A 23809-nucleotide genomic window follows, 5' to 3' on the forward strand; every position below is an offset into this window, starting at 1 on the left:
CGGCTTGAGCAAGGGGGACCAGTCAACTGGGAAACATGATCCTTACCATCCTGGCCCAGAGGGAGCGGGTGTGAAGTGTACTGGGGGAAAACAGCTTTCAGATGGGATACAAACCTCGCAGCACAGTCTCATTTTGCATTATTCGCTCCTGCTATCTCCCCCTCCCTTTCACACCCTCCTTCCTTCTCCTTCTAACTATGCTCCAAAGCCAAGAAATAGCACGAGATGTGTTTCCAAAGCTGTATTACCAGTGAGCGGTCAGGGAGGGGGCAGCCAAGGGACAGAAACGCAATGGCGAGGATGTGCTGGATTTCCTGATCCAAGCCCGATTTCTGGCTGCCCGTCCCCCCACTGCAGTTCTGGGACGACGGGGAGGCAGTGCCTGAAGGGGACAAGCCAATGTGCACAGGTACGAGGGAGGCAATGACCACCGCATCTCCAGGCCCAACAGAGAGCCTTAAGCTGCTCTGGTGCCACAAGAGAATCTGCTCAGGCTGAGGCCACCTCAGCCGTGGGGCGAGAGTGCGAATCTGTCAGCTGCTGGCTCCTGCTCCCTCCCACTCCTGGTGACCGACATAGGCACTGACTCTTCCAAACATATTTCTACCACATGTTTTCACCCTGACCTCATGCTTAGGGTTGTCTAAATAGCACACTGTATGTGCGTGCGTGCACTTCTCGTTCGAACACTCTTTCCTGTTGTACAACGGTTATCTTGGGAGCTAATGTAAGGCATCCAGACATCCAAATGCAAGCTCTCTGTTTCCCCCCACCCAGAGCTGGTGTTAGACCTCTGTGGGCCCCAAGCAGAGACAGAGGCATTAAGCCTTCTCCTCTGCTTGGGTGCGCACAGGATGCCTGGAGGTGCCACTCTTGTAGCCCAGTGGCACCACACGTGGCTGACGAGGGGACAGTTTCCTCTCCCTGGATCCACTTCTCCTCTGTGGTCACCCTGGCTGCATCTGTCCCTCCCTTTCCCTTTCACGCTTCCATCCTTTGACTGTGACTTTCCCATTCCCACCTCCAGCTGAGTTGTTTGGAGACAATCTCCCTTCAGGATCAGCCTGGTTCTCACAGCCTCCCTGCTCCCACCACAATGGTCTCGCTCCAAAGAGAAAGCGGTGAGGGGCTAATCCAGCTGGGCGGCAGCCCAGGCCCAGGAGACGAAGAGCCTTTGCAGGTTGGAGGTTCTGCTCGTGCTGGCAGGCAGTGCAGATGGGGAGGGGATTCTTCTGAGTTTTCTCTTTTCTTTTTGAAAGTATTTTTCCTCTTTGCTTGCCAAGATAAATCTCCTGTCCCAGCTGTGACATCTGCATTTCCCTTCTCTGCTTTCACTAAGGAATGAAGCCCCCTGCACTCCAACTTCACAGCCGAGGTTTCCTTTACATTCCAGGAAAGAAGAGCCCATACACTCCAGACAGTCCTTCTGCTCTCTTTAAAATGCAGCGAATTTTAGACCTTATGAAAGTGAAGGTCTTGACAGCGTTAACAAGATCCAGGCAGGATGGACAGATGCTGCGCACACTTCTCCTCACAGGCTAGTCGCTGCATCTGCATCCCAAGGGGCACAAGTGATCATCCAACCACCTCTTGGCTCTCTCAAATCCCTCTGGTGCCCCTCAGTCCTGACCCATATTGCTCTTGTCCTCTCCCCTCACGTACTGCAGCTCCCTGCTGCTCCGCGCCTGGTCTGCCCAGGTCCCTGGTCTGCCTGGATAGCCTGCCACTGACCTGCTACCCCCTTGCTGTTCCTGCTTTGCTGGATGGCACAGCTGAAGCGCTTCAGGCCAAACCATCTGCAAACCCCACTGCTATTTCCCTCCAGCAGCACCCCTCAGTCTTTCTCAGAGACTGCCAGCAATGCCCAAGTCACCCGTGATTATTTTCAGCATCACGACCTTGGACTGTACGGTGAACCAAAGGCTTCCCTGACACCCAGCCTTCAAGCAGCAGACGGTTTGACTGAACCTGATCTGGAACTGGGCCCAGAATTTATTGCTGTCTGTAGAACAATGCAGAATGATGGGGGGGGGGGGGGGGGGGCGTTTGGGTCACTGAAAGCAAGGCAGGTGACCTGCTTCCCCACAGGCGAGCTGTGCCATCAGCTCCCTCCCTGCGGGGACTGCAGCCCCTCAGACCAAAGGTGCCATTACGCCTCGGCGGCAGCAGCGACGGCCATGTCCCCAGCGCCTTGCAAAGTCCCAGCAAGGCTCAGGCACAGCTCGCTGTGGAAACCTCCTTCCATCACACATCTGTGCCAAGGACCTGGATTTACAATTTCCAGTGCTAGGCGCCACAAGACCTAGGAGGGACGACAGAGGCTCAAGACACAATCAGGAGAAGGCGATTGAGGGAGCGGTGCCAAGGCAAGGCGCTACCCTGACGCGAGGGAGCAGCAGCCATCTGGACCGACGAGGTCCTCGCCTGGTCCCCGGGTGCCTGAAGCCGCTGCACCCCCCGTCACCCCGTCTAGGCGGAACGGCCCGAAGCTCCCGGGTGATCGGGGCGCCCAGCGCGCCCCCGCTACCCCCAGGTCCGAGGGCCGCGGGCGGGTACGGAGGAACCACCCGCCCCCACCCCCGCCGCCGGCGGTTAACGGTCGCCGCGGCACGCTTCCAACGGCCGGCAGCGGCGGCCGCCCATTGGCCGGCGCAGGCGAGCGGCGGCCAATGGGAGGCGGCTGCCAGCCGAGCCGCGCGAGGCGGGCGGGAGGAGTGCAGGGTTAGGACGGAGCGGTCCGCGGCCCCTCCGCGCCTCGCGGCTCTGCTCCGGTTCCCCCGCGGTGCCGGGCTGCTCCACGGCTCGGCTGGGCGCTGAGGCCGGAGGGGACGCTGAGGTCGGGGGGCAGAGCTCTGCCCCTCGACGAGGCCTCGCCTTTGCCCCCTCATGGCTCTTTCTCATCATGGGATGTCTTAACGAGCGCCTCAGAGGACATTGTCCCAGTCTCTCCGGGAGACCCCTTCAGGTACACACTGCTCCCACGGTTTGCAGTAACCTCCGTAGCAAGCATAAATATTTCGTGTTTCACCACCCCCACCCCCCAACCCCAGCGGGGGGGGAGGGGGGGAATAAGTCAGCTGACAGAATGGGTGATGTTGTTAAAAACACACGCACAATACAGACTGCAGCAAAATTTTTTTGGCTGTGATCGCAATACCCAGCTCAGACTTTGCGAGCCTGCCATTCATTGGGGAGGAATCTTGGGAGGCACCCAGGCGTGGGGGGAGTGGGCGAGTTAAATCTTTAACGTAAATGTTTTTGCCCCTGAAAGGAAAAGAAAAAAAAAAAAGAGAGAAAAAGGTATGTGGAAAGTTGCAATCTGCCAGCTTGAGGCTGGGTTTCCCAGTGGCCCTGAAGGAGGCACGGAAGGCACCTGCTGCTGCAGTGGCAGAAGAGTCATGGACACTGATGTATCCACACCTGGATTTAGTGTTGCTCAGCATAAATGGTATTAGCAGCCGGTGTGGGCAGTGGTGGTGTGGGACGGACTGCAAGCACTCTGCGAGGGGAATGACTGTGGAACAGGACAGAGCCCAGGGTGAGATGAATCAAAAGACCAGCGGCATCACAGTATGGCCACAGTGGTGTGGCCATCTTGGTGCCCTTAAGCCACCTGCAGATGCCAGGGTGCAGAGCAGGCATGCATGTGCTAGGGAGGAGGGGGAACATAGCCTCCCCTAGGGCAAACCAGGCTCCACTGGCCCTGGGGTGGAAAGCAGCTACAGTACACAGTTTGCCTGTTGCACGAGACTCACTGAGACTGCAGAGACAGCACCTCTCCTCCCAGCAGCAGCACCCTGGAGGATAAACAGGAATGCCTCTGCTTTCCAGCGAGCTTTTGCTGCGTGTATGCTACATATGCAACGAATGTCCCAAATTTCCTTTGGCTTACAACACCCTTGCAGCCGACTCTGATAAAAAAAAATTAGAGCAGGACTTAAACCATATGCAGAAGTGGACACAACCCTCTCAGGATGAAACATTTAGATCAGCTGCTCTTAACCCTCATTTGGCAGAAGATTTGGGGGCTACTTCTAGGAGTCCATGAAAGGTAAATAAGTTTGTCCTTCAAGGCCTTTCTTGAGTTCAGAGAACTGAAGACACCTGCTTGCTACAAAACAAAGCTGCCTTTATTTCTGAGCCGTCATGGCAGCAGCTGGGCCATGTTTGAACGGAGATGCGTGGGAGGTGTTCTCCATGGGAATGCAGGTACCCCTGGGCAAGCTGGCAGGGGTCTCTTCCTCTTCTTTGCCCCTTCCCAAGCCAAGGTCAGCGCAGCCTCTGGGCAGAGACTTCACACAAGCAGTAGCTCTGAGAGAAAGAAGCTGTATTGTCATAACTCCCCCCAGGTCTCTGCCCTCTTGTCTGAATTGGTGCTTTACCTCTTTGTGTTAACTTGGCAGCCTCAGCTGAGTTTGCAGTGGGCTCCCAAAGACACACTAACTCCACACCGTGACGGGGGGCCAGGAGTCTTTCAGCTGCTGTAGCGTCACGGGGAGGAGGTTAATGTGAACTTTATCCTGTTATGTGTGAAAATGTAATCCATCATCTTTGGGAAGGCCCCATCTGCTATGTTACCCCAATCCACCTCCACCCAGGCGTGCCCTTTTCAGAGCCCAAACACATCCATCCCTTCTCAGTCCCCACAGAGGCACGGCAGCCAGAACGCAATTGAGTATCTGCAGCCATGCCCAGTGGTGTGCAGCAGCCCTGCACAACCTAGAGGTGCAGCTCCAGCCCAACCCTGCAGATCTAGAGGCAAAATCTACCCTGAGAAAGCCCACATGGATTTAATTCTGTGTGGTACATCTGCCTGGACAGTTCAGGGAAAAATTCTGCTTGATGGAGAGGGAAACACAGTGCAACAAAAGGCAGCAGGCAGGGCAAATGAAAGAAAATACTGCTTTACCCTGCGTGACTCTTCTGTGAACTATACTGCCATGCTGCAGTGAAGCCAAGCTCACAATATTACCAAAAGACAGGAAATACAGTTCAATACAATTAAAAATAAATTAGAGAGGTGCAACTGCTCAAGCCAGTCACCAGTAAGTGGGATTCAATAACCAAAATAAACTGGAATAAACACCATTCCACCATTTCTTCCATCTTTTTTGGAAGCTTCTGGCCCTGCCACCAGAGTCAGCAGATCTCTGCTCTTACACAGCTTGTCACCCCTGTGCTATTATGGGCCTTTTTTCTGCATCTTGCAAGAAAGGCAATCTAAGCAACGAGAAAGGTGCCCTGGGAGATAGAGGAAATCTGCTTTAGGAGATAACTGGAGAAGGAAGAAAGGTCAGTATTATCTTTACAATCAGCTTCATTTGTCTCATTGAAACTGTTTCTCTTTAGTGCTCAGAGAGCAAAATCGGAGATAATTCACATTTTGTCCCCTGGCAGGTCCCTGGAGACCCGTAAAGAAAAGCAGGCCTTGGAAGAGGAAGATAGCTGTACTCTGTTCAAGTCCAAAAGCTGAGGCATGCAGCTAATACCAAACATTACTGGTGGCTTTCATTCCTTGGGCCTTTGTAAAGGGCAATTACAGAGCAACTAAGTCTGGACGAGCTGATTTGTGACTCAAGGATGTGAGGGATTTTCACCCAAAATCTTGAGAGAGCTGGGACTCTCTTCAGTGGCCAGGCTGGGCAAGAGCTGGGTTTTGCAACCAGCAGACTGAATGGGGTCCCACACCAGGACTGTTTTCAAAGCAATTCAGCTTGGAATGCAGATTTCTGACCTGCTGCCAATATCCCAGTGGAAAATCTGTGCCCTGAGCAGCAGATAGGAAATTAAACTTCAGCTCCAACGCTGAGGGTATCATTTTCACCTCAGCAGTGGAGCTGCAGAAACCAGAGTCTCTGGAGAATGAGGAAATCCTTCCGAGCCCGTGAAGGGCAGTAACACCTCTCTGGGGCAGCCTGGATTAACACCATCCTGGGGGAGAACGAAGGTGTGATGCTGGTGAACCAGGGGTCAAAGCCCTGTGTTTCCAAAGATGAGGATGGAGATCCGACTGGTCAGAGATAATGCAGTCACTTCAACCACTGGATGAAAAAATCAAGGCTGAAGGAGAAAGGCAGCCTGTGCAAATGCTTTCCCAACACCGGGCTCTCCAGCTATCCCCTCTCCAAGCCGGACTTCTCCATGACAAGGCCCAGCAGCCAAGTACCCTGTAGCTGGTGAAAAGAAGTAGAAACATGAAGATGCCTGGGATCGTGTGCTCAAGTAAAGTCAGAAGCTTCCGTGAAGAAAAGATCCTATGTTCCTTTGATGACAGGAAAGCTATTATGCCCTGGAAACCTGCCCTGGAAGCTCCTGTGTCTGAGATCGAGCAGGCATCTGCACCCCAGCATTGGAGGGGTGTCTGCAGAAACCAGTGGAGTTGGGAGTCCATTCTCTCGACATCCCTGGAGTGGCACAAGGAGACAGTGGATGGCTTCATGGGTTTTAGGGCCTGGAGGAGCCAGTCTGGTAATCAAATATGGTTCCTTATGTCGCTGAGTGAAGGAGCTATATTCATGCCTCCTGCTTCAAACTCATCATCCGCAACTGAGCTTCACAGAAAGAAACATCTCATCTCAGTTTAAAGGCTTCAGATAAATCCACCCCTTTCTAAAAAAAAACTGTTGTAGAAGCTAACTACAGTCACAAAACATATGAGTCATTGCAAAGAGGGACTCTAGCTTAAGCCTCCAAAGTGTTTTCTCAGGCTTTTTGCTCTTAGATGAACAAGTCCTTACTACCAGAGGTCTTTCTGAGAACAAAACCAAGTCACCTTTTAATCTGTGGAGTGTGGTATGGCATGGCCACTGTACTGGGTTATTCTGCAGACAGCAGAAGCAACACCGGTCTCATTTCAGGCGGGGAGAACTTGAGGACTTATTTAATGATGGCTGGTTGTGGTCATGTAACACCACGTTAGCAGCAGATTCAAAGATTAAATTATCTTTCTGTATAATTAATTGCTAGATTTTAAGATAATCACATCACAGGTGGAAGTGGGTGATTGCTGTGGCAAAAGAAGTTACAGCCCTACCGTGGTGGCCAGTGCTGCAAAGCAATAATGAAGGCTGTGCGAGCCCTAGAAAATCAAGATAAAATCTCCAGTGGTTTGGCTTCTGAGCATTCTTTCAGACATGGCCGTCTTATGCAGGTACATAATCCAGGACCAGAAGCAACAATAACCTCTTAGCATCTATCATGGTTTTACGTGCAACAAAAGAGAAAAAGCATCAGTGAGATCTTCACCCTCTGTCCCTTAATCCCAATGCCGAGTGACTTTTCCTAAGTATGGAGTTCTCCATATATATGAAATCCTTCCCAAGGGCCCAGTGTGTGTCCCAGCACAGACGCACCCAGCCCCTGTTCCTGCCTGGATGCTCACAGCACCAGACCTTCTCATGCCACCCTCTTCCCTCATGCCTCTGCTGCCTGGTTCTCCCCTGCTTTGCTCCTCGATCGCCTTCCTCCCATCTCCTCTTTCTGAAAGGGTGCACACATCTGGCTTGCCTTTATTGTGCGATAAATCTCACCCTGCATCTTGGGTTCATTTTCTGAAAGTTTTGAATGGTGTCTTGGAAATGCTGTTGGACAATAGGAGCTCTTTGAACCCAGGCCAGCTGGACGGGACTCCTTGCATTGCAGCTGACATGCAGGCTTTGGCGGTCTTTCTCGACTCTTTCCTCTCTTTTCTGTACAGCATTTGAATTGTCCTCAAACTTTATTTTTGGAGTGGGCAGTGCGTTTCTGAATCTTTTCATCATTATATTATTATTAATTATGGTCATGGCCATTTCTCTTTCTGCTGGCAGTCCTGGGTGGATCTCTCCTCTCTCGCTTAATGTCTTGGGTAAGACTACCTTGGCTGCAACCCACTTAAGCAGTGACTCAGAATCCCTGGCCTGCTCCCAGGAGAGATGCAAGAGTTTTGCCAGTCAGTTTATAAAGAGGCCATCGTTTTCCTCAGCTACTCTCTCGCTCAGCAGAGCTGAGTCGGGTGGAAAAGCTCAGCTCTGTGGTTCCAGTGAGTCCATCCCTGGTGGACAGGCCGTCCCTGGGGTATTATGAAAGCAGAGCCCTGCTCCCTCTGGGTGCAACGAGGACAACTTCTGAACCAGGCAGGAGGATTCTCCACTGAACAAAATTTTGCTCCCTGGGGGGTCACTGCGCTCAGCTTCCCTGTTCCCAAGCCCCTGCAGGAAACAAAGCTAAGTGAGGCATGTGGGCAGGATGAGGCATTGTGAGGGAGGGAGTACTGTGTGCTCATGTCAAACTGTTGCCTAATGGCTCATCACACAGCTACCCACATCTCTTGAGTCAGAGCAGAGAACAGCATACTCTGAAGCAGGCCCCTCGTATCGCTGGGTTTGAGGTTTGCTGGCAGCAGTGGTACGCTACAGAGAAATCCCATCTTCGTCCTCTGGGCATCTCAGACCTTTCCAGTCATGCAGGAGGGTGGGAGTTGCTCTGTTTCTGAAGGCAGGAGATGGCTCTACTGTTTGCCCCTCTACACATTGAATTTGAGTAGTGAAGAAGACTGCTTTGCTCCTGTGTGGCTCCTGTAACTTAAAGATGTTCAAACAGTGTGCTTTTATGGAGGCGGACATGCAAATCCTCTTCATTTCATGTACTGGGAAGGACTCAAGAAAAAAGAGACGGCTGGTCTTGGTGAGGCATGGCTGTGTCCCACAGACCATGGAGGGAACATGAGTCTGAATCCTTGCCATTAGACTGCACTGCCTCCTGGAAATGGCACTGAGTGATGGAAGGAAGATGGCAGGCCTTCCCCTAGCAAGGGTGGGCGCTTGGCAGCGTCAGACCACGTCCTCCCCAGCTCCCCTTCCCACATGCTGGGAAGCCCACCTGCTTCACAGGGCAGCCGAGAGCCCTGGTGCTCCCCGGTGCTGGTGTTAGCAAAGGAGAGGGACTGATATCATTGGTTGCTTTTTACTCACATCTGCCAAAGGGAGGAATAGGTCTTGGGGCAAATAAAATTCTCCTTCCTTCCGTTCTGCTGCAAGACCCAGCAGGGCAGGGAAGCCCACGAGCAGCTGGGAAGGGGGATCTCACCAGCCCTCTCTGTGCTGGTGTTGAAGGCTGAGCAGACTCCTGAGCTCAGCTGCAGCAGCCCAGGCACCAGGCAGAGGTGTCACGCTCTCTCCAGCCGCAGCACGGTGCAAACCACAGCTGGTCCCTGTGTGGGGCTGCCTCTCCCCGGCTGGCAGGCTGGCTGCGGCTGGCCTCTGCTCCGCGTCGGCGGGGTGGCATTGCTTCTTCAGCTTGAGGAATGCAAACCGCCCGAGCAGCTCTTGAGGATTGGCCAGGAAAAGTCCACAAATAGCAACAGGAAATCAAAATGCCCGCTCCAGACATGCACCAGATACGAGGCCATCCAGCGCAAGGAGAAAAATCAAACGCTGGACGATGGAGATTACATCATGCTGTGGATAAACCTGTGAGCCCATCCAGCTGGGGCCATGCCAACAGGTCCAGATGGCTCAGGAATGCTAACTGCATAGCTACCTCTCTCTTGTCTTTGCTTTTTCTTCCCTCTTTCTTTCCCTATTCTCTATCCCTCCTGGCCTCCTTCCCTCTTCCCTTTCCCAGAATAAATAAATAAATCCTCTGGCAACTCTACATAATCCAATTTCATCGAATATCAGAAAGGCATCTGAGACCAGTGGATGGGGCACTTACACGTAGATATTGAGGCTGCTGGGTGACCTCACCACGCTGCATACCTGCTGGGGTTGACATAGTAATGTGTGCCTTCATCTCACCTGGGACTTCAGCCCCTGGCTACAGAGGAGGAGGTTGCCGGGGCAGCTCCCCTGGAGCCTGAAGCACACAGGAAAATTAAGAAATGAGCTTTGCTCCCGCTCTGCTGCAGCTCACCCCAGCTGCTTTCAGCTGCCACTGACTGCTCGCCGTAGCTGCAGTTGGGGGGGGGGGGGTAGGAGAAAACAGTTTTGCTCTCACAGCTAGCAGCCTCTGGCTACCACCCTGGTACTAATTAGTGACAAAGAAAGGAGTGCAGTACCCTCTGTTCTGTCCCCAGCGTTGACCAGAGCTCAGCTTTCTCCCAGTGTGATAAAAACAGGGCTTGAAGACATGTAAGAAAAGAATGAAAGGTGTGTGCTTTGCTGGGTCTGAAAAAGGGCTGCAGGCCATTTGCTCATTATTTAATGCTAATCCAGCTGCTGGAGTGATGCCAACTATATTTGACAAATCCTGAAGAGCATGAGAGGCGTCAGAGAACAGGAAAGCAACCTTTGCATCACTCTTCCCAGCAGACGATGGCGATCCTAACTTTACAACAGGTCAGGCAGACTTACTGTGGGGAAAAGGGACCTCCAAAGAGAAAGGGAAAGCACAAAACCACGCTCTGAGCAGCAGGAGGGACTCACATGGGTCTTGAATGCCCTTCTAGGGGACTGATAAAGCCATGGCACTCTGGTACTTTCAACTTGTTACCTCCTCAGATACAAACCAGATGTGGCATACTTTGGGAGCCTGGGAACTCGGCACTGCCCTGACCACGCAGCAATTTCGGGCAGAAATGTAATGGGGTGCTCTCAGCAAGTTGTGCCAAACCCAAGGAGCAGTTAGGTTTTGCGACTGAGCCAGGACCTGGTTGTGCAGTGGAGGATGAGGTATGAGTACAGCCCATTCACTGGATTTATAAAGCACAAATTGTTTGGTTTTCAGAAAGGCCCAAAGAGGCCAGGCCAGCAACAGCATGGGCCAAGTACTTCAGTTTAAATCCTGATGCTGACCAACGCAGTCGTTCAGACTGACACAGAAAGATTACTCTGGATTAGCTTGAAGTATCTGAGGTCAGAATCAGACACGTGCAGTCCCCAGAGGTAATGAACAGGAGAGGGGTGAAGGCTAGCTGGGACATCAGTGGAGGATGGACCTGCCAAACTGAAAATGTTGCAAGTATCATCTCTAGCTGCAAAGTAATTCAAAGAGACTCTAACTGGGGAAGCAAAGTAATAGCTCCTATGGACCTTTCTTGGCAGGTATCTACCAGCAAAACCCCACTCCAGTCTAACTTTCCATTAATCTGCTTCACCCATTGATGGCACTGTCCCATGCCAGTAGAAGTAAGGATGTGCACTATTTTATAGACAGCAAAAGCTGCATTGCCACAAGTGACACCCTGAAGATCACACACTAAGTAAGTGGCAGAGCTGGGACTAAAATACAGTTCTCCCATTCCTGACAGCCTCACTGCACCACTGTCCATAAGGAGAGAAAAAACACAACAAAAACAAACCCAACATCATTCAATTGGCAATTCAATATTTGTGGCTCAACAGCACCTCATCAAGTCTCAGTCTGCCACATTTGCTTGGAAAGAAGAGCCAGATTTCCAGCACTCCCTGGGCAAAGAGCTCTCAGATCGAGAGACTGAAAAGGCTTTGAAAGAACCCTTCCATCAACAGTCTTTACAAATGTCAGAGCTGGTTTCCTCCTCCCTGAGCTGCCTGGCTTGCAGTCCCTCCCCTGGGGCAGCGGGGAGCTCAGCCAAAAGCACCTGCCCAGATCCTTCCTTCAACTGTCATGAATTTATGGGACTCATTTAACATCAAGCTGCTCTGACATGCAACAATTAACTATCGAGGCATTGGACCTGGGTCCTCTTCTTCATCCTGGTCTCCCTCTGCCTCAGCTACCCCTTCTGGAGGGAAAAGCTCTCCTCCCAGGAGAGGGAGGGCGGCAAATAGTGCAGAGCCAGGAGCAGGTTTGCAAGGCAGACCCTGCGCCTCAGCCAGCAGAGGCATGTTATTCTTGAGCTGCAGTGCTCCCACCTGGACATGCCATGGCATCAGGAGGAGAAGCCAGTGTCCCTGTGACACTGTGGTGGGGAGTTCTTTGGGCATCGGTCTAAGGAAGCTCACCTACAGGAGGGATGCTGACAATCCAATATGAGTGTCCAAAACCAATGTTGTATCCAGCTCCCTCCTGTGTAACGTGCTTGGTGTCAAGCCCAAGCTGTGTTTCTCCTCCAGCCTTGGCTGCCAGGTTCCTCCCAAGGGAGCCCCGACATTCTGTTGCAGGGGAACTCCTGACACAGATCGCTGAGCTGAACGCGTTACGTTGCGTCTATTCTAGGAAAAATGTTAACTGCATTTTGAGCAGGCTTTGCTAATCAGGTCAGCCAGACTGACCTGAACGAACATTTTTTATAATCAAGACAAAGTCACAGTGTAAAGAAGCCAAAAGCAACTTTGCTGAGGTAGTCAAGGGTGAGTTTCCTCTGGAACAGGCTGGACAGTGATCATAATGAATGACCTCACGTAAGGCATCACCTTTGAGCCCTAAAGATGGTACTAATTACCCCAGCACTGGTTTAAATTACATACTAGTTTCAGGGAGAATAGCCATGCGCATTGCTTCCATCATGTACGAGGGATTTCTGCAATCTTAGAAAGTGAGAAAATAAAATAGGAAGAGAAAGAAAGGAGTGAAAGCGTGTGTGGATATCTGCGGTTCCAACCTTCATGAGACCTTGTTCTGGCAGAACAATGCGTCAAGATCAGTGTCAAGCATCTATCACTTGGACACTGACCAGACCAGAGCAGCTCCACATGATTTCAAAGGCAGACAGCCCTGGAGAGATTTAAGAAAACAGGAGTAAAAGGAGAGATGCAAAGAAAGAGAAGAGAAGGTGGGTAAAGAAGTCAGAAAGGGATGGGTGAGAGGGGAAGGCTGGGGTGTTTAGGTCAGCTCAGGAGACTACAGGAAGGGAAAACCTTAAATGATGTGACCCTACAGGAAAGAAGCAAAAAAAACGTGTTTTCTTGAGCAGCTGGGAATAAGTTAGATGTAAACACTGCATGGCAGACATAGGGAGCAACTGGGTTGAAAGACACAGCTTGCCTTTCAGCACGATACCTGTAGTCCCCTGCTGCTCTGGCCATGCCCTCAGCTCCTAACAACCTTTCAGCTATTTCTGCTGTGAGGGACGATGCAAAACATGCAGGCACCAACCCAAGAAAGCACCTAACAACTCACAGCCCAAGTTGAGCTCCAAAGACAGGAAAGAGTAAGAAAAGGGCTCCATGCAAGCACTCACCCTGTCCTATTGTCAGGCTGAAAACACAATTGATTTCAGCCAGAGGATACCAAACTACATGAAAGTTGCAGGCTCAGAAGTCACCGGCTGCAGTGGGACAGCCACGGTGCTAGCAGGGGGGTCCGTTGAAAACCACGGCTTTGGTTCCACCCTTGCTCTCACTTCTCATCTCCCATGTGGAGACAGGAAGTCCCAGCAGTTGAGATGCGTAAAGGAGAATAAATACAGTCCCCAGCAGAAAGCTGGGATTGGTGGGATGTCATAATCTCAGGACTGAGATTGGCCTGGAAGTGAGGACTAACAGACTGGGCTCTTCTAACAGACACCTCTCCTGAAGAAGAACCATGCTGGTCACAGGGTTGCCTGTGAAGCACCGGTGACTGCACCTGACCTTGCAGCACAGACCTGGAATTTCCATGGGAAACCTCCCAGCCAAATCAGGGCAAGAGACAGCTCTTGGCCATTTCTTAGTTGAGCTTTAATGGTCCACTTCATCCCTGGTGCCCTACCTGCTCCCCTGTAACTCTGCAGCAAGGAGAGTCACCAACTGGCTTTTGTGTCCCCTTTGGTTTCCTGCAGTGGACTGTCCACAACCGGACAAGGACACACAGGCTTTAGAGGGTTGACTCATCCCTTCCCTAAAATGTGCTGGTACAAGTCAGTCTTGAGAATCAAATCTTCATATCGAGCACAATCCTACTTGTGGCTACGAGAAGAGGACCTGCCACGTGGCTGCACAGAGACAACTCCAGAGAGTGAAGTGTTTTCATTCGCTTCCTTTAACACTGAGAATTTTTAAAGTCGTAAATAAGTAATACACTAAATGGTAATTAAATACTACAGTCTGAAAACCTACAGGGAAGTGCTGAGAAAAAAAGGAGCGAGCCCAGGAGTAGACCGTTCTCAGAGGAAACACAGGAGTACATCGCAGAGGTGTCAGCCTGGCCATATTTTGAGTAGTGAGGCTGCATCTGTGGCTATAAAATCCTTACTTCTAAAATTTCCCTTTAAGGGGCTGCTTCACAAAACGCTCTTCTTTCCAAATTTCCCTCTCTACCAGAGACAGCTCCGTTCCGGGCTTCACCAAGACCAGCGCAGTGCTGGATGAGAGCATGCAGTGCCAGATGTGCCAGATGAGACCACTGCAGGAATGGATGAGACCAGCGCAGTGCCGGATGAGACCAGCGCAGCATGGGATGGGACCAGTGCAGCATGGGATGGGCTCCTGGGCAGCAGAAGGCACTTTGCATTGATGAACCCAACACTTGTCATGGGATTCAGAAGTTGCCAGACACCATGCTTAGGCACTTGTACTGGTACCAGGAGGAGGTCCAATGGAACATCCTCAGAGGCTTTCTACAGCCTGGTCTGTACAGATGAGACCCCTAAGTTTTCTCCTCTCTGAAAGCGGTGGTGGCATTGAATGACTGCCTTATGCCAGAGGGGATGGGGATCGCCTGGCAGACATGGCCTGAGCTGTACATGACTCGGGCATCTCCCAGCTGGCGCTGCTGACACCCTCCCTCAGTGGGAGCGGTCTGTATGCACAGATGTGCTGCCACCCCCTGCCAAACCCTCCCTTTGTTTACTCTGCAAGCACTTCACCAAAGTCCTTCCTGCTGCTCCCCACCAAGACGATAGCTCTGCCTCCACTGTTTAACTCTGTTTTGGACACATGCCTTCCTGCACTCCTGTTCTGAGTTGCAACCTCTCCCCTAGCTCTGGCCTACCAGCGCAGTTAAAGGGTTTTCCCACTTTGGCTGAGATGAGCATTTAGGCCAGTGGATCCCCAGAACATGCAGGCAGTTGTCCAACGGATGAACATTTTTATTTAGGAAGAGTATCCCAAATGTTTATCAGTTTCCTGGCAGCTAGGAGAGACACACGAATGATCCCCAGTCTAGGTCCATACTTTCTTCAAAGAGAGTCTTCCAAAGGAAGTTCAAGTCTCTCCCCGTCTTTGTTACCAAAATGGAAACATGTTTCCTGGTGATGACCCTGTGGTGATGATGCTGTAGCTCAGAGACCCATGAACTGCTGTGTTTAGCTCTGGTTTCATCCTGGTGCTAGCACTTCTGCAGGTCTAAGTCCTGCTAGGAGACGATAAGGAGCAGCCCGGACATGAAGTGGAGGAACCACGAGATGGATCCAGAGAGACTAATGAAATAGGAAAATCTAGGAACTCTTACTTTAGGCTTCATTTCCATCAGGCCAAGCCTGATGGCCCCACCAGGTCTCTCTGTATCTGTGCTCCAGATCCCACAGGAATCTCTGACTGGCAATTTCCAAGCAAAATTTAAAGAAAAAGGTTTTGCCTTGCCCAGTACTTGGCTGACTAACCAGGGACGTGTAACTGACCAAATTTTACCAGGCATGGGAACAGAGGGCCAAAATGCTTTGTGCGTGTGTCCCCACAAGGGACTACCATCAGCCCAGAGACGCAGGCTCCCATTAACAGCAGAGCTCTCCTCTCTAGCAACTGGGAGGGATGAGAAGTGGATGACCAAACGTGCCTGAGCTCTTCGTCCTCACTGTGTCTGGAAATGGTGGGAGGGAGCTTACACATCATGAAGCTCACTCAGACCAAAGGTCAGTTCAAGACCTAAGCACCACTTAAGTGCTATTTATGTCCCTGTAGTAGGCATAAGAGGAATAGAAGTGTGTACAGGCTTCTTGCAAGAGCGACAGTCGTCCATGGTGAATAGCCTCTCTTTATCTTCAGGGAAAGCTCCCCTTGTGAGTTGCACCAGCACTGCTCTCAGCCTGCTCACTACGTACAGTCCTGCTACCTTCCTCCTTTCTGCGGGCTGGGACAATATTAAAGGAAAGAGCACACGGCAGGCACAAAACTTAGTTTGCACTCAAGGAGCAGCCCACAGGTAGAAGCAGTTCTTCTCCCATTCTGCTGGCTCCCAGTAGGCTCCAGAAGATGCCGCTTGTCACATTGCCTGGGCATATAGGATCACCCAGTAAAAGAGCGCGTTACCGTGCGTTCCCCAGAGGAGCTGGGTTAGCACTGCTGAGACAGCTTGAATTGCCATTTTGCAACTTCTAACAGCAGAGACCTCGACGAGCATGTAGGCTGGTTTTTTACCTTGATGTCTCCCTTTTGAAGGAGATATACAGAATATGCTTTGAAAAGCACAAAGTCAAAATGGAGCTGTGTTTACATGAACATCCAAAGTCATCTTTGAAGGTATTTTTTTTCATACTATAAAATACAGAAACATAGGGAAGAAACAGACCCACTGGGGTACTGGGTTAAAAAGAAACACATGCCTCCTGTTTTGCTCGTTTATTCTGGCTTCGTTCTGACACTAGAGTGTCACAAACCCAGTGAAGCACAGTAGTGAATCCGACTCAAAAGATAAGGCTTTTGAAGAGTTTCACAGCACTGATAAGAGCTGAGAGAGAAAGTAAGAGCTTTCTGAGTGCAGCTGTAATAGACGGTAAGTGAATAGATGGGTGCTCACAGCAACGACCAGAAATGCTGAACTGGGCAGGAGACAGACAGGTGAAATTGATAAGCAGAGACTGCATGAAGGATTAGCCTCATTTAGGGTGGGTCTTTCTGGCAGAAAAAGATGAGCAAAGTTGCCTAAGTTCAAGAGCAGTAGGTGGCCTCCTGAGCAAAAGGAGACTGATAATGTTGTTAGTAGTCATCCTATCTAAGTCTGGTTAGCAGAAGCTGAAATAAGTAAAAAGAAGCATTTTGTGTCCCTTGGAGATTTCCCCTCCAAGTACCAAGCAGACACCACTCTCCTTAGGATTTTCCAAAAAAAACCCAACCCCTCATCATATAATCACAGACTCACGCAGGTTGGGAGGCAGCTCAGGAGGTCTCTAATCCAACCTCCTGCTTAGAGCAGGGCCAACACTAAACGCAGACCAGGTTGCTCAGGGCTTTGTCCAGATAGGTCTTGGAAACCTCCAAGGAAGGAGCTTCCGCAGTGTCTCTGGGCAGCCTCGCCCACTCTTAATTGTCCTCACAGTGAGAAATTGTTTCCTTATACCCAGTCTAAACCTTCCCCGTTCCAATTTATGACCGCTCATCCTCCTGCCATGCACTTATGTAAAAAGCCTGTCTCTGTCTTCTCAGTAGCTTCTTCACCAGTGCAGGCGGGCTGCTGCTAGGTCCCCCTGGAGCCGCCTCTCCTCCAGCTGAGCGAGCCCAGCTCCCTCAGTCTCTCCTTACGGGAGAAGTGCTCCAGCCCCCAACTATCTTGGTGACCATCCCCTCCACGCACTCACATTTATCGACACCTCTCTGGTACCAGGCAGTCCAAAACTGGACACTGTATTTCAGACACAGTTTTATGATTGTCAAGACAAGGGGGATAACCACATCCCTCTGTTTATCTACTGCCACCCTCCTGTTGCTACCTGCTAGCCGCCTTTCCTTCTGGGACACAGCACTGCTCCGTGAGCCCTGGTGGGTCGGCCCACCCACCCTTGGGGCAGGAGACAGTATTTGGCCTTGCTGAATTTCACGAGGTTTCTGGTGACCCATTCCTCCCACGTGTCGAGGTCTTTCTGAATGGCACCCCCACACTTATTCAAATTAATTTTTTTTTTCCTGTTTCAAGCACACAGACCTTTTTGAGGATACATCTACAGACGTTCCTTTTATTACTTCTTTGTCACAACTTTAGATGAACAATACAGGGAACCATTTTTTAAAGACCAAGATGACTCATTAGGAGTGCTAAGGTTCAGGAAAGGAGAGTAGTTTAGAGACACGTAATTCTTGCCCCAAAGGAGCACAGCCTCTGCAGTAAGGTTCATCCATCTTTTCTTTCCGCTTCCTTTCTGAATAGAAGAAATCATCCTCAGAAAAAGCTTCATACTGGCATTTTATGGCCAAAATTCCTGGCCTGCTCTAAGAAAAATGCTTGCTGAACAATATCTGGAAAAGTTTGCCCGTCTTTGAAGCACAGGCACTGGCAACTTCGCGAGCTATTGTGCACGGTGATGCTTTGCACAGTTCTATGTAAAAAGAACTTCTCAACACATCTCAAGATCCCAGGAGATTTGCTGGGTTTAGTAAGAAAATGTAAGTGTATTCCTTCCCCCCATGTTGTTATGCAAAGTGAGAACAAAGAGGGTGATGTATTACGTTCTGGCTCTTGTATCACCAACAGATTTGGTAGGCGAGAAGCGGTTACAGAAGGTCTTATATTTATCGTCTGCGGGAAGAGAAGGTATCAGCTTGACTGTCGCACTCCAGCAGAAGTTTGTGGTGCTGGCAGTTGGGAAAAAATCCCCACAAAAGCATTTCTTTTTCTACTTGTAAGCTGAGCACAACGATGCCTGAGTCACCACAGCCTAATTAACGTGAAGGCAAGGGCAGGCTACTTTGAGAAGCAGCTTTCCAAGCAGAAAGGCCATTTAAATGAGGCAGGACGGAGCCCGCCTGCACATGGCCACCGCACACTTTCAACACACTGTCCTGGCAGGTGGCACCAGATGGCACTCTTACACAAAAGCTTCCTTTTCCACGGGGTCTGCTTGCAGGCAGAAGTTGTATTTAAGCCGTAAAGAGGTGCCACCTATGGCGGTTAGGGGTTCCCTGACTTCTGACTGCAGCCCACGTTGCACCTAGGTAGAAGGGCTGGTGCCAATACATAACTATTTTCACTTCGGTAAGAGAATAAACGGTCCTGGCATAAAGCACTTGGTATCAGCACAGCTTCATCCCCACTGGACCTATATGGAATTAGGGAAAGGACAAGACTCCTAACCACAGGTCGCTCAGACGCAAGCAGGCAAGGCCTCGCAGTGGAAGCGAGCGCTCAGCCTCGGGGTGACGTGCCTTTGGAAGGTCTGCCTGAGCACAGCAGGGCTCTGCTGCCTCCCGTAGAGCCCGACCGGAGTCAGTCCTGGAGGCACGGTAGTACCTTGGAAATTAGGAGCTGGTGAGATTTCTGAGAAATGGGGCTGCCTGCATAATCTCTTTCCCAGACCCAGTGTGCCTCCACACACCAAGTGTGGTGCACTTCACGTATGCACCAATTCTGCATCTCTCTTCTCTTCTCCACAAGGGAGGCAGCATGAAAGGATTTGGCTATCTTCTGCGTAGCAAAGCAGAAGTGGGTTCATCAGGTGTTTAATGGCTGCAGCCCTCCTCTCTCTGTCCCCCGCTTCTGTGTCACGGTGGCGGCATCTCCCCTGCTCCCATTGCAAGGGAGACCTCAGAGACCCTCACAGTGCGACACTGGGAACGCGGGGGGTGCCAGGACTGTGACAGGGAGTAACAAGCTGCGACTAAAATCCCTCTGTCCGGGGCAGGGACGCTGTCCCACGGCTGCAGCTGCTCGGAGCTGGTGGAGCCTCGAGCGCGGGCAGTGCCCCGCTGCCCAGGGTCAGCGATGCCCTCACCCTCACCCCAGACCACCTCGGGGTGGGGCCCGTCCCCCTTCTGCCGCAGGGCTGGGTCCTCCCTGGCCGAGGGGCTGCGGGATTCGCAGCAGAAGCCTGCAGAAAGCTCGGGCAGGAGAGCGGAGAGGAGAGCTGCTGGACTGGGGACTGGCATGACTCCTCCGAGAGGCTGGGCACTTTCCCTGGAGGTGAACAATGCCCCTTTGGTTTCTCGGGACTGGCAACACATTTTCCTCCCAAGTCACTCTTCCTCCTCACCCTTCTCTCCAAAGTAAATCAGCCCAGCCTTAACGCCAAGCGGGAGATGCTTCATCTCCCAAATGCCGCTCTGAGGAAAAGTTACAAGCGAAGGAGAGCGGAGGCGCCGCGCCCGGAGGTCTCCCGCCGGCGTCCGGCCGTGCCTCCGGCGCTGCCCGAGCTGAGCCGCGGCAGGTTGTGCGCTCCCCGCCTGGGACCGCTCGCTGCTCCCCCCGCCGCCAGTCTCAAGAAAGCGCATTGCAAGAAAACACCCGAGATTCCCCAGCGGGGTCTCCTCGGGGGGCCCGCGGCAGGAGCCTGCGGGTCCCGGGGGGCGCCGGCCGTGCGCGGCGAGGGGCAGCCGGGTACCCGCGCCCCGGGGCTCCCCGCGCTCAGCGGCAGGACGCGGCGCCGGCAGCCCCGGGGCAGGCGGGGCGCAGCGGGGAGCCCGCCGGCGCGTCCCGTCCCCGCTGCCGGGGCCGCCCCGCCGGGGAGGCGGCGGGGGGGGGGGGGGGGAGGGGGCTGCCGGCCGTCCCTTACCACATTGCTGAGGAAGTCCGCCTCGCTGAAGTCGCCGAGGTCGAGGAAGCCGGTGCCGGCGGCGGGGAAGAGCCGCTCGGCGGGGAAGGGCTCCAGGATACTGTCCATGGTGCCCGCGGCGCGGGGGCTCGGCCGCCCCCCGCGCTCGGCCGGCCGGGCTCACTGCGGCGGCAGGCTCCCGCCCGCCCCCCGGCGGCGGCGGGCCATGGGGCGGCGCGGCAGGGGGCGGCGGGCAGCGAGCCGCCCGCCGGGGAGGGGAGCGCGGCGCCGGGTGCCCGCTCGGGGCGGCTGTCAGCGCCCCGCTGCCGAGGGGCCGGGCGGGCGCCGGCCGCGGCCCGCCCCCGGCCGCGCACCGGCAGCCGGCGGGGCGGGACTTCCCTCGCCGACACCCCCGAAGGCAGCGCGGCGGCGGCGGGCGGCCCCCCGCGCCGCCGGGGAGGAGGCCGGTCCCCGGCGGAGCGGTCTCCGTTCGAAGGCCGGAACAAACCCTCCCTCCGGCAGGCGGGCGGCGGCGGCCCCTGGGCGCCCCTCCGCGTCCCTCGGGAGCGGGGCCGGGAGAGCCGGGGCCGGCGAGGGGCCGGCGCCCGAAGCGGGGCCGCTCGCCGGCGGGGAGATCCGCTCGCCCCTGCTCTCCGCCGCGGGCTTGCGGGTCGGGCTGGCTGCAGCAGCCCATGTGGCTGCCCTGTAATTAAAGAGTTGGCACCATTAAAGAGCTCCGGGAAGATTATATGGCTTCAGATAAATAGGATTATGGATCCCTGTCCTCTCTGATCCTTACTCCAACCAGTACTCACGAAAACCACTTACAATAAACCTGTTGAAGAAGCCCTGATGTTTTATTAATCTGTCCCTGCTTTCATGGCTCCACAGAGAAGGGACTGGAGTCACAGCCCCTGGCAATGGCATTCTTGGTCACAGGCATATGGAGAAAAAAAACAAAGACAGCGGTGCACCTCTCCTGGAAGAAATGTAGCTGAAAGTTGCCAACAACAAGGGTCATGGTGGGGAAGTGCAGACTGGAGGCTGGCTGGAGCCTGCGCTTGAACCAGACCCTGGGTTTCCATCCATCCATCCATCCATCCATCCATCCATCCACCCATCTGGGCTCTTGCTCCAGGCTCCCCACGGGTCTCAGGACGAACAGCACAGCCCAAGGCGCTCCTTGGCTACTCGTAGCACAAGCAGCCGCGTGCTACCTCCTGCACACAAAAGCCTTTACACTTGCACACACAATGGGCTCTTACAGTTACCTTTACTTTTACCATACCTCAGTCAAGTGTAAAGAGCCTTTGGGTAAAAGGGTCAGATACATAAATTCAGCCAGGACGGAGTTGTGCTGAGAAAATAATGCCGTTCCTCCTCCCTTAACGGTAAAGAAACCTCTTTGTCAATGTGGGTGCCAGTGGGTTTAAAGGCAGGAACACAGAAACCTTTGCTGCTGTAAAATGGGGAGAAGAAATATGTACAGGCTCTTCAGCAAGAAGCAAACCTCTGCCTCCAAGCAAGGGGAAAGGCGTCTTGCCTTTAACATCCCCATCAACGGGGTTCTCAGCAGCAAGGGGCAGAAGGATCGAGCCCCGCGATAGCGATGGGTGACAGCCCGGGGTCATGGGGCACGGGCAGAGCCACAGCAGGGGCAGCTTCCACCTCCCGCTGCTAGCCAAACACGGATATCGCTTCCCTAGCTGCGGAGACTCACCGATGAAACCAAGTGTTTCTGGTTGAGCGCCTCGCCCAAGTTAACAGAAGGAAGCCTCTTCTCAGGACACACGCTGTATTTATCCTCAGCGCCAGGCCGAGAAGCCGAGATGGTGTCAGCTCCAGCGACTGTTTGCACAGCATGGGTGGCAGTGTCATCTGAAAAGGTCAAGCAAAGTAAACCTCACTTGTTTGTCTGCACTCTGAAGGAAAAATGCTTTGGCACATTCAGATAGGGATTGTGAAGTCCATTCAGAAGATTAGAATAGCTTGAAAAAAATGAAATTGCCTGCTCTGAGACGCTGCTTCTATTAAATACTTTTAGTGCTGAACGTAGCTGCCCTGGCTGCAGCTCTCCTGTCTATTGCTGCTGCACCTCTGCAGGCAAGGAAGGACTATAACAAACCTGCCTTTTCGGTATCATGCTGCAAAGCTGCTCTGTCCCATCTTGGAGAGCTCCGATGGGGAACCCCATCCCTAGCACTTGCATAGAGCTTTGAAACGGGCATTTTCCCCATGTCGGACACCAGTGCAGTCCATGACAGGCAATGCAAACGTTACCCCTGTGTTCAGAGAGTGCCACCGCTGACCCTCCGGAGCCAAAAAGGAGAGGTATTTCTGCAGGTGAGCAGTTCTGTGCTCCAAAAGAGACCTGAGGGCAGGGAAAGTGTTGATGGGGTGAGGGGAGGTGATCGCAATTCGGAAGGACTCAGACGTGCTGCTGCAGCTGGCAGGGGGTGCCCACAGCGAGGGGGGAAAGGCCAGGCTGCTGCCCAAGAGGCCTGGCCGCTACAGCGCTTACAACACTGGAGCAGTGTTAGCAGCGTCACACGGCTGTGAAAAAGGCAAATGCCACGCTGGGATATAAATGCAGGAATCCTCGTACAAAACCTTTAGGACATGAAGTTCCCCTTCTGCTCTGCAGAGGACCAGTGCAGAACATGGTGTTAGCCAAAATGCCGTGCCCATCTGGGGTGGGAGCACGAGCAAAGTGGGGACTAAGTGGGCCGGGTCCAGAGGAGGGCAGTGGGAATGACTGGAGAAAAAGGGGACCCTAAAAAAGAACTGAAGGAATGGGGCTTCTTTGGTCTAAAGAGAAGACTCTCATGCCAACAGTCTTTAGGCATTCAAACAGCTGCAGGAAATAGGAAGGCAAGACTTGTTCTTCGTTGCCACACTGGAGGGGACAAGCAGCAACAGACGAGTGCCCGGGACAGGGCACCCTTACCGGAGCATCTTTAAAATCGAGTTCTGCAGCCATCTCTTGGGACGGGTGATCAGGAGGCAACCTTGGGGCAGGGGCTGAATCACATGATCGCTCAAATCCCTTTTCAGCCTTATTTCCTCTGATGTTCTGTTTAGATTTATTTGCAATCTGATTGCAGCAGGAGACCAAAACAGCAACCACGTATGTTTAGATTGAACGAGTCTCAAACTGAGAGCAGATAAGCCTTCCTGGCCTCACAACATTTGATACTGCAAACGCGCATGCATGACCAAGCTCATTTTATCAGTGCTGAGAAGTGAATCATCAACCCAGTTCTCATAAGAAAGGGATCCTGCTCTCCTGTGCTCCATCCTGCCTGGTCTTGCTGCCCCTGCCTGCCTTTATACCCATGGAGAGAGAACTGCAAGCCCCTCATCGTGCCACCTTGCATTCGCTTTGCCTTCACCCTGCGCCGTTGTGAGCAAGACAAGGGAAGCAGCCCCTGGGCCGGAACACGTGCACTGCAATCCAGGCCATTTTGCAGCCTGCAAAGCTGAAGCTTTTGGTTTCCCCCCCCCGCCCCAGCCCCGACCGAGCCAGGAGGTTTCACAAACTCATCAAGGATGAGTGGTTCTTGAGGAATGTGGGGCGAATTGCCTAGGTCAGTG

General features: G+C 52.9%; 1 protein-coding gene across 3 annotated transcripts in view; it reads right to left on the reverse strand.

The window, feature by feature from the left end:
* Positions 1-20439, reverse strand: part of CREB3L1 (cAMP responsive element binding protein 3 like 1) — a 46438-nt gene extending 25999 nt beyond the window's left edge. The window contains exon 1 of one of the 3 annotated variants that reach the window (XM_087746779.1): positions 20237-20439. In XM_087746779.1, coding sequence (XP_087602905.1) covers positions 20237-20344 — 108 coding nt within the window. In that variant the 5' untranslated portion in view covers positions 20345-20439. The remainder of the gene's footprint in view (positions 1-20236) is intronic. The other 2 variants (XM_087746778.1, XM_087746777.1) reach the window with 2 other exon arrangements.
* Positions 20440-23809: the final 3370 nt, after the last annotated feature.

The sequence above is a fragment of the Nipponia nippon genome, unplaced genomic scaffold (assembly GCF_047370975.1).
Source record: "Nipponia nippon isolate SJK-2023a ecotype South Korea unplaced genomic scaffold, ASM4737097v1 scaffold_10, whole genome shotgun sequence".
In the NCBI taxonomy this organism is placed as follows: Eukaryota; Metazoa; Chordata; class Aves; order Pelecaniformes; family Threskiornithidae; genus Nipponia; species Nipponia nippon.